The sequence below is a fragment of the Rattus norvegicus genome, chromosome 18, assembly GCF_036323735.1.
Source record: "Rattus norvegicus strain BN/NHsdMcwi chromosome 18, GRCr8, whole genome shotgun sequence".
In the NCBI taxonomy this organism is placed as follows: Eukaryota; Metazoa; Chordata; class Mammalia; order Rodentia; family Muridae; genus Rattus; species Rattus norvegicus.
The window spans coordinates 4,229,930-4,244,871 of NC_086036.1; the positions used below are offsets into that span (position 1 = coordinate 4,229,930).

The window sequence follows — 14,942 nt, forward strand, 5'->3', positions numbered from 1 at the left end:
CTCTGCTTTGGGTGGAAGCTGGCAGACATAGGGCTAACAGGAAGATAGCATGCTCTGAGGCTATCTGTGGAGGGCATGCTTCTGTCCCACTCTTGTTTTAAGAGAAGCAACATTGTAAGTATGTCCTTTCCCTACTTCCGGCTTAACAACCATTTGGGGGAAATCGTTACATGGAAGCAGGAAACAGAATCAAAAGCTGAGGCAAATTACCTTGAGTCTCAGAATAGGATGTTTCTTTCTCTTACACGCCTCTGTTATTCTAAGTAGCTATTTAAAAGCCTAAAGTTTTATGATTACTTTGTGTTTGTGTATGTGTCTGTGGTGTATGTGTCTGTGGAAAGCAGAGGAGGCCATCCTGCTGCCTTGCCCTTCCGCTGAGACAGGACGTCGGAGCCCAGAGTTAGATTGGCAGCTAGAGCATCCTAGCAATCCTCTCTTGGCCAAGCCAAGCTTTCTGTGCTTCACATCTGCCTTACCTATGAATCAGAAAAAATTAAGAATCAAAAGGTAACGACATGGGTATTTTAAAGACACTAATTTATAATCTCGGTGTAAGCATTAACCATCACTACTATGCACACACTGTGAAGAGTCCTGGACGTCCCCACAGGGTGGAGTGAGTCAGACTACCGCGGTCTTCCAACCCAGGCAGAAAGAGGCCCCACCCAATCTGCTATGACCTGCACTTGGCTCTGCTGAGCTTGGAATAGAAGCAGGTGAAGCCCAGATGGGGTAAATGCCTACCAAAGTCAGAAGCTATCGTACCCACAGGGCAGAAGTTGCACATTAAGCTAGGGACTCACTCCAGACCATGTTAGAAGACTTGAAACACAAAAGCATATAAGCAAAATGGGGCTGTAAAGAGCCCATAGTCTTTGGACCCCCGTTCCCTCACTGAAGCCTTCTCTGCTGAGAAATGAAGCTGGATCTGCATGGTTGTGTTCTCCACGTGTTTCCTCTCAGGAAGCTATTGCACTGCACATCTTAGATCTTAACAGGAGCTGGGTACACCCTGCTCTACATACAGTGCTCCACTGCACATGGGAGCGGCACACACTCGCCGCTCTATTTTCCATATCCACATTAGTCCTAGAGGGCCAAACTGACTGTTGCCTTGTAGAGGAGTGGGCTATGGTGCCATGAGGAGGCACTGCCACACTCACAAGTGTGCCCTGGAGTATCTGCTGTGGTGAAACAGTTCACTATGAATTTCAAATCCTGACAGCGCAGGGATCATAGACACAGTGTTTTAAATGACGATCTCTTACCTAAGATCTTACAGGAACAGAAAAACAAAGTAACAAATATTTTAATGACTTCTGTGGTTTTTGCAACAATGGCTTCTGTATTTTATTAACCTTGCAACTCCCCCCCCCTTTTTTTAAATCTGTAGCATTTTTTTTCCTGAGACAAAAAAAAAAAAATCCCTTCTGAGCTAACAAGCAAAGAAAACAAAACCACAGAACTCTAGGTAGGTCCCCTGAGGCAATTCTCTTCTGGAGGCAAAATATGGATTGGCACAATTCCAAAGAGCAAAAGACACTTGAATGCAATCCTAGAGACCAAATCCCATGGGTCAGCAGACCTTAAGGTACCCAACCTATGACTTAACACAAAATGTACAGAGAATATCGATTAGGGCAGACCATTAGAAGACCATGTTATACCAAAAGGTATTTCCTGATGTTCAAAACCATGTGCTTATGCGTGTGGGTGGGGTGGGTGCAGGAGGACCACCTCAAATAAAGAGACAAAGCACTAAGCAAGACCAGAGAGAGGACCAGCAAGTGCAGAGAGATGCAGAAGGGATAAGAAAGAAAAAAGCACAGTGGTGTATATGTGTGAAAATATCAATGAATGCTGTCACTTTGTATACTGATTTTAAAATTAATTAAAAAATGTAACAACTGTATTCTGATAGGTACTTAATGACATCTTTGATACTGTAGGAACTAAAACTGTTTCATGAAACAAACTTGAAATAGAAACTGGATGCTTCCCTAAGAGACTGAGAAGGTCTCTGGATCAAGAGAAAGTAATGAGACCTCTGCCCAGGGAGAGGCAGTGTCAAGGGATGAAGGAAGGAGGGGCAGGCCTAAAGGCTCTCAGCACCTCTTGTTTACACCACTGACAGTGTACACTAGCTTGGCAGAGCCCAGCCGTGTGCTCTTATCCAAAGCAGCAGCAGCAGCAGCAGCAGCAGCAGCAGCAGCAGCAGCAGCAGCAGCAGCAGCCGCCGCCGCCGCCCCCAGCTTCATTAACCACACTATGAAATGACATGCAAATAAAGGACAGTGCACTTTAAAAATAGAATTCTTAATCCATGCTTACCAGAAGAAAATAGTTTTCTCCTAGGATCAATGCTTTCAGCTGGTTTCCTCTTTTCCAAATGCCACTTTCAAAGGACAAACCTAACTTCTAAAATGTGTTGGAAGCCTTTTCACTTAAGTTAAAAGAAAGACTTGGGAGCTCACACCTGCCATCCCAGCACTCTAGAGGATGAGGTAGGAGGGTTGCTGTGAGTCTAGGACAAGATTGGGTTACATAGTGAATTCTGGGCTAGCAAAGGTTACTTACAGTCTAGAACTCTACCACAGACAGACAGACAGACAGACAGACAGACAGACAGACAGACAGGAAAAGTAACCATGCATCCATTCTTCCTCCTATGTAACAGTCTTCTGTACCTGTGAGTAAAAACTCCCTAGATGCCTTGTGCAAATCACCTAATTGAAGCATCACCCATCAGTGAGGTTTACTTCACTACTATTTTATAGACAGAGTTGAATTTAAAGAAATTATACCTTAGCCTGTGGTCAGGAAAGTTGCACCAGGTGGAATTCAAACCCCCAAAGCTCTTAGTAACCACACTGTTATAGTGTACTGATACATCTTTTCCAGAAAGACTTATGTAGACACATTTTTTCCAGAAAGACTTACGTAGATGCAATTCAAGGCATCATTGTTTAAACCATTCCAGTAAACCTATTTCCCACAATGAGGTTAAAAATAGAAATTCTGAGAATTATTTTTCTTTTTGAAATGGTTAGAAACGCCAAGTGTGATGGTATACAATTTTAATCCCAGCACACAGGAGGCAGAGGCTAGTGAATTTCTGTGAGTTCTGGGCCAGACCGGTCTAGATGGTGAGTTGTGGGTATTCTCAGTACACATAGAAAGATCCTATTAGAAAGAAAAGAAGCCTGAAAAACAGCTTTCCACACAGGAAAGCCAGCCTCCTTAATGACCATAAAAACTGGTGAATGTCGGCGTTCTTTCCAAAGAATGGTAAATGTTGGTTTTATTAACACTCTGTTATACTTCTGAACTCTCAGCCACTCTTAATATATCACAAATTTAAATGGAGTCATCTGTAATCTAAATGTGCATACATACATCTGTTCAGTTGCTCATAAATAATCTAGTTACAAACTAGGTTAAAAAAACAACAAAAACAAGATACCTAAAAATCTGGGGTTACTGTACATTATTAAGTGAAAAAAAAAGGCCGAGTTACAATGTATCTTTTATGTACAGGCAAAACAAACATAGGGCAGTCAACTCGGTGTGATGAGCTAAAAATAGATCCTGGGCAGCGCTCAGCTGCTCTACACAGCATTTCCCAGTGAAATGAAGCAGGGCTCCTCAGAGACAGCTGTCTCTGTGTCTAGAGCAGAAACTCAACAATGTAAGCGGCAATACCAGAAAGCAAGGTGACTCTCAAAGACAACACACGTGTACTGGATGTGAACATAAGAAAGAATTGTTAATGATAATAAAGGGTTTGGGGACCTAGCAGGGAAGAGTCTGGGATGAAGATGGAGAACCCACATTCGGCAGCACTTACGCCAAAATGGAAGCCACACAAAGAAAGTTAGAATAGTCCTAATTCTCAGGCACTCTGTGTCTTCCCTTTCTTTCTTTTCTTTCTCTCTTTCTTTTTGGTTTGTATATTTATGTTTTGTTTTTATTTTTGAGAGAGTCTCCCCGTACCCCTCAGTCCTGGAACTCACTATGTAGGCCACTCAGGCCTCCAACTCACAGAGACCCTCCTGCCCTGGTGGGGTGGAAGGTTTGCTTTACCACCTGGCACACTTCATGTTGTCCAGCACTGAGCTGAAGGTGTCTATTGTTCCCCGTGACGAAAACTGGTTACAGCAATGCAACGCAGATTTTAATTATTCTTACAACAAAATATGTATGAGGGCAATGCACATGTTAATTAGCTAGACGTAGCTATTCTATGGGATGTATTTCAAAACATCATGCTGTATATAAGACATGCATACAATTTTTTTCAATTAAAATTTGTGTTCTGAAAATAAATAATGAAGACAATGTGTCTTAAGTTATTGGAAAGGAGATGGAGTTTTGGTGGAGCAAGGCATCGGCATGAGAAGTAGTGATACCGTGATAAATATGCAAGGTTTACAGCAACACGCTCTATATTCCTAAGCATGCTTGAAATTTTATGCCATAAATTTTAAAAACTGAGATTATACACCTAAAAACCTAGAGAATCCTGGCATCTTAACTGTCTGTGTGGTTCATTCTAGCAGAGCTGCAGACTGTGGATGTTCTAGAAAACTGCTCATCTGCCCACAGTAAGCATCTATCTGTCCAGAACAGGCTAGGATAAGCTGTCAACTTTACATGGACGTTCATCTTCACCATAGCTTCCTTACACAATGCCCAAGGTAACCACCACTAACTAACCACCTAACTAACCAACCAACAAACTAACTAAAGTACCTCTGGGCCATGAGGAGGCATCTCAGAAGCATGGGGAGGCCTGTGGGGTCCTGGACCTCAGTCCTGCTTCCAAAGATTGCTTCTCCACTACCTCTCTCCAGCTTAGCACAGGAATGGCTGAGCTCTACAAGCCGTGATGCCAGTTTTCCTACAGAAATCCCTACCAATAAGCAGACCAACCTGCCTTTTGTTTCTTCCTAACATACCTGAAGTGACCCATGGCCTGCCAGCTTGTTCTTGGGTGAAGTTTTAAAATCTCTTGACTAAACCCTCTTGACTAGTCCCTCTTTAGTCCCTCTTCACTGGTCCCTCTTCACTGGTCCCTCTTCACTGGTCCCTCTTCACTGGTCCCTCTTCACTGGTCCCTCTTGACTAATCCCTCTTGACTAGTCCCTCTTTAGTCCCTCTTCACTGGTCCCTCTTCACTGGTCCCTCTTCACTGGTCCCTCTTGACTAGTCCTTCTTCACTGGTCCCTCTTCACTGGTCCCTCTTGACTAGTCCCTCTTGACTAGTCCCTCTTTAGTCCCTCTTCACTGGTCCCTCTTCACTGGTCCCTCTTGACTAGTTCCTCTTCACTGGTCCCTCTTGACTAATCCCTCTTGACTAGTCCCTCTTCACTGGTCCCTCTTCACTGGTCCCTCTTGACTAGTCCCTCTTCACTGGTCCCTCTTGACTAGTTCCTCTTGACTAGTCCCATCTGTCAAGCGGGCACCCTTCTTTGTGGGGAGGATTCGGAATGTGATTTTGTAGATGAATGATGTCCTATAACCTGAGCAGATTGCTGAGATTGAAGTCACTTCTTCAGCTGCTGCCATCTAAGTTGCCAATGTGTTCCAGGTGCCCCATGTGCACTGGCCTCCAGGAGCAGGCACTGCAGTTTACTGACTCACAATACTCAGCCTGCAGGCCAGCACAGCGGAGCCCCAACCTCCACTGCTGACAGGACCGCCCCACTGAGCTGCTATGGCAGGCTGTTTCTTAGTGCTCTGTGGGGTGTTCAGCTGGTCAGGGGATGACCCATGCCTAAACTGCTCGAAGCTCTCTCCTGTTGCTCTCTTCTTTCACCCCAGACATCTACCTTCAAGGCAAGAGAGAGCAGACTCCCTGCTCTCCCCAGACCCTTCTACAAACCTGCCTAATTCTAGGCAAAGTGTCTCTCTCTTTCTCTGATGGCTCCAGTATAGTGAGAATTTTAGTTTCTTTAAAAGCCCAGTTATATTATATATTATATATTATATATTATATGTATTTTTTAATCCAAGGGGTGAGATATGGATCTACCTCAGATTGTCACTGCCACTACGATTGTTTCATATTCTAGAAAGGGTGTGATTTTTGCCAGCTACAGATAAGTTTGTTTGGAATTCTGAGGACTCCTGAGAAGGTGTAAATGTGAGCACTTCAGGGGGGCTGTGGCTGCTGCAGCATTTGTGACTACATTTGCCACTACAGGACTGCTGTTTTGCTGAACTGGTGGCTGAAAATGTCCTGACTACAGAGACTGGACTTGCTTCAAGGAACTCAATGCTCTTAATCAGCAGGAAGTAGTCTAAAGAGGTCTATGCCTCTTTCTCCTCTAACCTTTGTTCTCTCCTACCTAGTGTTAGGGGTTGGAAGGGACTAGGGTGGAATAAGGGTCGGAAGAGTGGTAGATAATAGAACCCAATAAAGCAGCCCAAAAAGCGCGTGTGTACAGCTCCAGTGAGGATAGAATCTGTACTAAATACTTCATGTTTTCTCAATACATTTATACTTCTGGAAAATACTGACATAGATTACATTTTTTAACTTATTTACTTCAACTTGTCTGTGAATCTCTAGAATAAAATCTTCATACACAAAACACAACTGTTAACAACAGTCCTCTCCCTTCGGCTTCCTAATAACTCATATCATACACAGTCATGGAGAGCAGAGAAGCTACCAACTACACGGGGGCTTGACCATCACATATCTCAGCATAACAAACTCTCGCAATCCACAACCATGCTTAAGATGGAGCTTCTCCCAAATTTACAGATAAGGGAGCTTGCGTTAATTAACGTCAGATGAAATAAACAATCTACCACTCCTACTGTGAGAAATCTTTCCCTATCTCAAAATTATGAAGATGTTTTAAGTTTCACATTTAGGTGTTTGGTTCATCTTGAATTTATAATTATATGCAGTTATGCCTTGGGATCTATGCAGCATCAGTTCTAAGGCCCCAGTTCCTGATATCAGCTGTATAAAATTGAGTCCTATGTGCACAGAAACCTACATTCTGTGTATTTAAATGTTCTCTAGATTACTTGTATTATCTATCATGAAACAATTATTTCAACTTTTGAAAGTACTTTCCATATATAGTAGTTTAAACCTGTAGATAGTGACCTGGAGATAGGGAGGGAACCCTGACTATGAGAGAGTTCATTGCTTATCCTCCCTGTAGTAGATAATTACTAATTATTCCACCACCCCCCATTTTTTCCCTCACTGCTCTACTGTCCTAGCTTTATTAAAAGACCAGCTTTCCCCACTTGATGTTTTTTCTACAGGTCAGTCAATTTCCTAGAAAAGTCTAAACTAAGTACTTTGTCACAGACCTTGACGTTCAGTAGAGAAAACCGTATCCTTTCACGTGATCTGGTTCCTGGGTTTGACTCTTGAAACCCCTCTGTGCTTCAGTATACACTTCAGAACCCACTTCACAGCTTCCAAGGAAAATGAATGCAACTTGAACTGAAATCGTATTATATCTACAGATCAATCTGACAAGAGGACCTTTATGACAATGAGTATTCATTTTCAAAATTATCAGTACCTTTTTCTGAGTAGGTGGGGTTTTTGGGGGGTGGCTAAAATTAATAAGCTTGTGACTTCCAGTAGTTGCTCCAAATATTTCTTTTCCTCTAGTTTTAATTCCAGTTTCTGTTGATAATTCACAAAAACGTAATTCTGTATGCAACAACCTTGCCAAATACTTTTACTAACTCTCATAATTTTTCTATGGATACTAAGTGTCTTCTATGTAGACAAATAAGTCATCTGTGGATAATGATAATTTTATTTCTCAAGTTTTTATGTGTTGAGAGCTATGGGCTCTCAATTAAAAATTTTTTTAAAAATTAATGAATAAAAATCATGTCTGATTCTGATGTTGCGGCTGTCTTAAGGTCTCATCTCTAAGCATTTGCTACAGCTGTTGAGCACCCCCTCTGCTGCAGTCTCTGAAACACTTGCTAATTTGGGGCAAGTTCATCTGCTAGGAAGCATCACTGTGTCCTCTAATGTGTGGATGCTGCTGAGACACTGAATGGCATTCTCAGGCCCTCCTGGGTTCAGCAATCGCTTACTGCCTACTTTGCATTTTTACATTATATCCAGTGACACACTGAAACCTAGAGCTAAACCTTTACCAAGGAGAACTATTTGGGGAAAAGTACTAAAAGAAATTTGGGGAAAAGTTTAAAAGAAATTAGGTACAAGTACAGAGAACTTCTCGCTTAGAATCTGACCCAGATGTCAAAAGAAGCCTTGTCAATATAACTCAATGCAGTATAGTGGGGGCTGAGCACTGACCTATCAACTAACGTATATTTTGTATCAGAAAAAAATGGTACTGTCTAATGAATGGAGTAAGAATTTAATCATTGTTAAATTATCTTTCTATTGGACAAATAGCTTCATGAAAAATTAGAAAAATGGTTGAAAATACTTTTAAAATTATCAGTATATCAGTTAAAATGAGCTTATAATCAGTAAAGTTTCTCATTTCTTATTTGAAAACAAAAAAGCGATTTATAATCCATATATACCCACATATCCCCTGGCTAGAGGTGAGTCTTACAAAACATGGGCATTTTCCAAGCCTGCAGTTATTAAGGCTTCTGACAATTTCCAAAGTTCTCTACTTCTGTTGAAACAGAGTAACAGAAGAACAAGTCATTACAGTTTCAATTTTAAAAGGATGCCCCTTACTTATAAATGAAACTTTCCTGGTTAGGTCTCTAGTTACTTATGTCTTCTCTCCCTACAACTTGGCCTGAACTGATCTGTTTATCTGGGTATGATTAAGAGAGCAGAATACATTAGTACCGCATAATCACTCTGAACACAAAATGGCTACCGCCTGGTGACAGCACACATACAGAAGGTTGAAGGCCAGAGGCGAGTCCCAGAGGCCACAGCACAGAGCAGCTGCTTGACCTCGGCACTGAACTTATTTGGGTATTTTAATAACTATCGCAAGAACTCAGATTGTTTTTTATTTTCCCAAATATTTTGCTTGTTTTGTCCCTGAGAACACATGTGTTTAGCGACTGGCTGTGTCTCTGAGAGATACCCATCTTGGGTTTACTAGGAGGCAGTTCAGGTCCTGGACACACATCAGTCCTATCTGCCAAAGGCGCTGCTGCTCACCAGGGAAAAGAGCTGCAGAAGGCACTACTAGCCGCACCCTATGTAGCAGAGAAATCATTAAAGCGTAAGAACCAACAAGGGAAATCTGCTCTGATCCAGTGATCCAGTTTCTAAGTCAGTGTCACACGGACTTTAAAAATCCACTTGTATTTTCTAAAAGAAATGCAAACTTAGAAAAACTTTTTAAACAAGGGACTGCACACAGAGCAGCACTGGACAATGCTTGTCCTTGACACTGCTTGAGGCAGCCGTGGTCAGAAGTGTGGTGTTATAAAACACACAGAAGACTGTTGGAGAAACTAACCACACGCATCTCCTCATGAAGACAACAGAAGAACCTACTTGACCGAAATATCTGAAACCAGAGAACTGTGGTGTCTGTTACATCTCATCATGTGGGACGATCTCCAGCACAAACCCACTGGGGAAATGAAGCACTAATGTCATTAGAGCATATAAAATGAAGGTGTTCAGCAAATCCTGACCTCAGTAACAGCCTTTGTTTAAATTTAACTAGATTGTGACCGCAGGCTGGCAACATTACTACTCGCTCTTAAAACCAACAAGAAGATCAAATGACTAGGAACCAAAATAGCACTGGGAGGCAGAGTCATAAAAGATGGATGGTGAGCCGGGTCCAGAGCGTCAGTGTCAGTGGGCGGCTCTGAGCGCCTCACTCCCAGCTCAAGGACTAGACGCGCCCTGAAAGCCTTGCTGCCGAAGCCAGCCTCTGCCCTGAACTTACAGGGGACATCCCTCCAAGCGGAAGACAAAGAAAGAGTACTTCCACTCCTGCCTTGGAAGTGGCACAGCAAGCAACAGGACTGGGGAGGAAGCAGAGAAAGGGAAGTACTAGGTTTCCGGCTCAGGCTGTGTGGTGATGACTGACTGGGGGCCATACCTGTGCTTTTTAATGCCGTTGGAGAGCGCATCTCCTCCGCCACAGTCCTTCCCTTCGGACATTCTGTGCTTCCCGCTGTTCGCAGGCACTTCGTTCTCTTCAAAGGCGCGTGCTGTCACAGCTTCCAGACAAGTCAGCGACCCCTCGGACTCGGACCCTGTGGCAGAGCAGGCTCATGATGAATGTCCTGAACCTGGGTGCAAGGCTTCACTAATAATGGAATCTCCTTCAACGCATCAGGCTGTGAAACTCAAGCAGCCTATTCTGTCCTTGCTCAATCCGTCCGCAAACACCTCCTCAGGGATTTCAGAGAAGCCGCTCTCACTGCGGCTCATATGGATTTATGTGACAGATGCACACTTATATAAAGTTACAGTTAAACTGATTTTATACACTTAGAGACAGCCAAAGACTACTGAGTCCTTTAAGAAATCGTATTCCGTACTCTTCCCACCTCCAAATTTCTATTCTCTTCCTTCTCAAGGCATCTTAACTTTAGCATACCCAAAAAAGGTTCAGTTTTAAAAACTTGTATATAAAGGAACATCTACAGTGCTGCTCTTATGACAAGTTTACGTCCCATCAAATCCTGCAGTAACAAGAGTAAAGGTAATTTGAGGAATACATGTAACAGCATGGCTCTGCCATGATTCATCTGAATTTCGGTGTCCATACATGAGTTGTGAGGCAGTTGTTCTAAGGACACTTCTAGTTGCCTAGGTACTCAGAATGGAGCCATCTGCTTGCTGGGAACCGAGAAGCTGATTCACTTCTGTACCATCCTCAGCAGCTGCTGAGGTCCTCACGGTCCACGTCGTCACCGAGCATCCTGGGAATGCTTGCAAAAGGTGAGGCCAGGCTCTGGATGCTAACAATCTCCTGGCTTGCAAGTGGGAACTTGGGATCCAAACCCCGGTTTTCTGACTCCTCACTGAAGAGTTTGTTTCAGCTCAAAGCAGTAGCCACTCATTCTCCAGGAGCCTTTTGACAGGAGGCCTCTATTTCTAGTTAAACACTATTCAAAGATGGTCTGTGACCTCCCATTTGACTCTACCCACTTGTGCTCAGCTCTGAGGAATAGCCTTGCACAGCTGGAACAACCGGATTGGTGCGTGTCAGTGCTGGCTCTTGGCTGTGACACATGTACTCAGCCCAGCAGCAAGCACCTTAGGCTTTTTCCTCTACCACATGCTAGCACTTGGCTCCATGTATGGAGTCTTATTGTGGTCCCATTAAGTTGATTCAGAAAGAAACTGGGACACAGTGCCATTTGTACCATAGCTGCTTGTATCATGTAGGATACCTTGAGTCCCGACTGGCAGAAAGGCCACAGTTCTGTTCTCTCTCACTCCTCACAATACAACATACACTACAAGTCCTCCCACACACACTGTTACACTGTTAGTTTCAATATGCTTGGTCCAGGGAGTGGCACTACTAGGAGGTGTGGCCTTGTTGAAGGAAATGTGTCACTGTAGGGGTGGGCAAAGAGAGCTTCCTCCTAGCTGCCTGAGGATACTGGTGGTCTCCTGGTTGCCTTCGAATCAAGATGTAGAATTCTTGGCTCCTTCTCTAGCGCTATGCCTGCTTGGATGCTGTCATACTTCCTGCCATGATAATTGACTGAACCTCTGAAACTGTAAGCCAGCCCCAATTAAATATTGTCCTCTATAAAAGTTGCTTGGTCATGGTGTCTGTTCACAGCAATGGAAACCCTAACTAGGATACCACAGTTTTAGCTCCTTGAAGTCAATTATAGTTCAGCAACTACATAAAAGATTCTAGAAACCATTTGTAAGCTTTAAATTGTGTGCACTGAGGCGACAGTACCTAATGTCATCTTGATCCTGGGGGATGGGGTGGTAAACATTTCTAACAGAAGCTTCAGGAGCAAGTCTGAGTCAAAGCTTGGGAACACACTGGCCAGGAGAGGTTCATGAGCTTCATGCCTACATCCTTTATCAGTAAACTATTCTGGATAAACTATTGCAAATTTCAAGAGTTAGACAGCTTTGTCTTAGAATGATTTGAAATGCATTTGTACTATGTAATTTAGATGTCAAAAATAAAAAAGCAATCAAACAATCCTTAGATTTTTTTTTTTTCTGAAACACTGCTATGCACAGGATACTCTGTGTTTGAAATGTAAGAGACACAAGTGACAGGAAAGGACTTTCCTACTTAAAAAGCTTTTGTCCTTTTTTTTTTTTTAACTAAAAAGATGTGTGGTAAACAGTAAACAAGAGATAGGTAAGCGTTTCCATGAGCAAAGGCAGACTTTCTCCAAGCTGAGGCCCCACTTTCATGGGTATTGGTCATTTTAGAAATATGCACATGGGGCCACCATGCTCTTCCCAGGGAGACAGATCAGATGGCACTGCAGACACTTGTCCTCTCTGGCTAGTGGTACCTGTCCACTCCCTGTGTCCCTTCTCTTTGTCATCTTTCTGTTCTTCCCCCTTCCTCTTTCTTGCCCTTACCTCCTCCCCAAATCTCTACTTCCTTACTTCCTCCAACTCTCTACTTCCTTACCTCCTCCCCAACTCTCTACTTCCTTACCTCCTCCCCAACTCCCTACTTCCTTACCTCCTCCCCAACTCTCTACTTCCTTACCTCCTCCCCAACTCCCTACTTCCTTACCTCCTCCCCAACTCTCTACTTCCTTACCTCCTCCCCAACTCCCTACTTCCTTACCTCCTCCCCAACTCTCTACTTCCTTACCTCCTCCAACTCTCTACTTCCTTACCTCCTCCCCAACTCTCTACTTCCTTACCTCCTCCCCAACTCCCTACTTCCTTACCTCCTCCCCAACTCCCTACTTCCTTACCTCCTCCAACTCTCTACTTCCTTACCTCCTCCAACTCTCTACTTCCTTACCTCCTCCAACTCTCTACTTCCTTACCTCCTCCCCAACTCCCTACTTCCTTACCTCCTCTCCAACTCTCTACTTCCTTACCTCCTCTCCAACTCTCTACTTCCTTACCTCCTCCAACTCTCTACTTCCTTACCTCCTCCCCAACTCCCTACTTCCTTACCTCCTCCCGAACTCTCTACTTCCTTACCTCCTCCTCCAACTCTCTACTTCCTTACCTCCTCCCCAACTCTCTACTTCCTTACCAATTCCCCAACTCCCTACTTCCTTACCTCCTCCCCAACTCTCTACTTCCTTACCTCCTCCCCAACTCTCTACTTCCTTACCTCCTCCCGAACTCCCTACTTCCTTACCTCCTCCCCAACTCTCTACTTCCTTACCTCCTCCCGAACTCCCTACTTCCTTACCTCCTCCCCAACTCTCTACTTCCTTACCTCCTCCCGAACTCTCTACTTCCTTACCTCCTCTCCCCAACTCTCTACTTCCTTACCTCCTCCAACTCTCTACTTCCTTACCTCCTCCCGAACTCCCTACTTCCTTACCTCCTCCCCAACTCTCTACTTCCTTACCTCCTCCCGAACTCTCTACTTCCTTACCTCCTCCCCAACTCTCTACTTCCTTACCTCCTCCCCAACTCTCTACTTCCTTACCTCCTCCCCAACTCTCTACTTCCTTACCTCCTCCCCAACTCCCTACTTCCTTACCTCCTCCCCAACTCTCTTCTTCCTTACCTCCTCCCGAACTCTCTACTTCCTTACCTCCTCCCCAACTCTCTACTTCCTTACCTCCTCCCCAACTCCCTACTTCCTTACCTCCTCCCCAACTCTCTACTTCCTTACCTCCTCCCCAACTCTCTACTTCCTTACCTCCTCCAACTCCCTACTTCCTTACCTCCTCCCCAACTCTCTACTTCCTTACCTCCTCCCCAACTCCCTACTTCCTTACCTCCTCCCCAACTCTCTACTTCCTTACCTCCTCCCGAACTCTCTACTTCCTTACCTCCTCCCCAACTCTCTACTTCCTTACCTCCTCCCCAACTCCCTACTTCCTTACCTCCTCCCCAACTCTCTACTTCCTTACCTCCTCCCCAACTCTCTACTTCCTTACCTCCTCCCCAACTCCCTACTTCCTTACCTCCTCCCCAACTCTCTTCTTCCTTACCTCCTCCCGAACTCTCTACTTCCTTACCTCCTCCCCAACTCTCTACTTCCTTACCTCCTCCCCAACTCCCTACTTCCTTACCTCCTCCCCAACTCTCTACTTCCTTACCTCCTCCCCAACTCTCTACTTCCTTACCTCCTCCAACTCCCTACTTCCTTACCTCCTCCCCAACTCTCTACTTCCTTACCTCCTCCCCAACTCCCTACTTCCTTACCTCCTCCCCAACTCTCTACTTCCTTACCTCCTCCCGAACTCTCTACTTCCTTACCTCCTCCCCAACTCTCTACTTCCTTACCTCCTCCCCAACTCCCTACTTCCTTACCTCCTCCCCAACTCTCTACTTCCTTACCTCCTCCCCAACTCTCTACTTCCTTACCTCCTCCAACTCTCTACTTCCTTACTTCCTCCCCTACTCTCTACTTCCTTACCTCCTCCTCTGTTGGACTATCAGTTAAAAAGCTCTGACAAAGGTTGCTAGGGAGTCCAGTAGCCATTTTTCAATCCTAATTGTGAATCACCTACCATCTCTGACTCTGCTCAATTCACCCCTCCCTTCCTAGGAGCCATGTGCAAAGCTGGCACAGGAGCTTCCCAAACAGGGGTCCCTGGCCGCTGCCCACAGTCTGGCAGACGTGCACTGTGTGAGAAACGAATCTGCTCAGTAAATCATTGCAGGTGCAGTAACGCAAGTCAGAATGAGGACAGCGGCCATCAGACGCCAGTCCACTCTCAGAGACAGTGTCAGTGAAGTGCTGAGTAAGCTGGCTAGAAGACAGACGGGGAGGAGAATGGCAGCGTCACATCACAGTGACCGTCCCAGGTAAGAAGTATGAGCCAGTACTGCAGCAACAAGA

General features: G+C 44.5%; 1 protein-coding gene across 19 annotated transcripts in view; it reads right to left on the bottom strand.

Annotated features, from left to right (window-relative positions):
• Osbpl1a (oxysterol binding protein-like 1A) overlaps positions 1–14,942 on the bottom strand; it is a 204,778-nt gene that overhangs the window by 51,196 nt on the left and 138,640 nt on the right. For 17 of the 19 annotated variants that reach the window (XM_063277125.1, XM_063277127.1, XM_063277126.1 and 14 more), the window contains 1 exon segment: positions 10,056–10,212. The exons of the other annotated variants lie outside the window; for them this stretch is intronic. In XM_063277125.1, the coding sequence (XP_063133195.1) occupies positions 10,056–10,212 (157 nt within the window). 19 annotated transcript variants of the gene reach the window in all.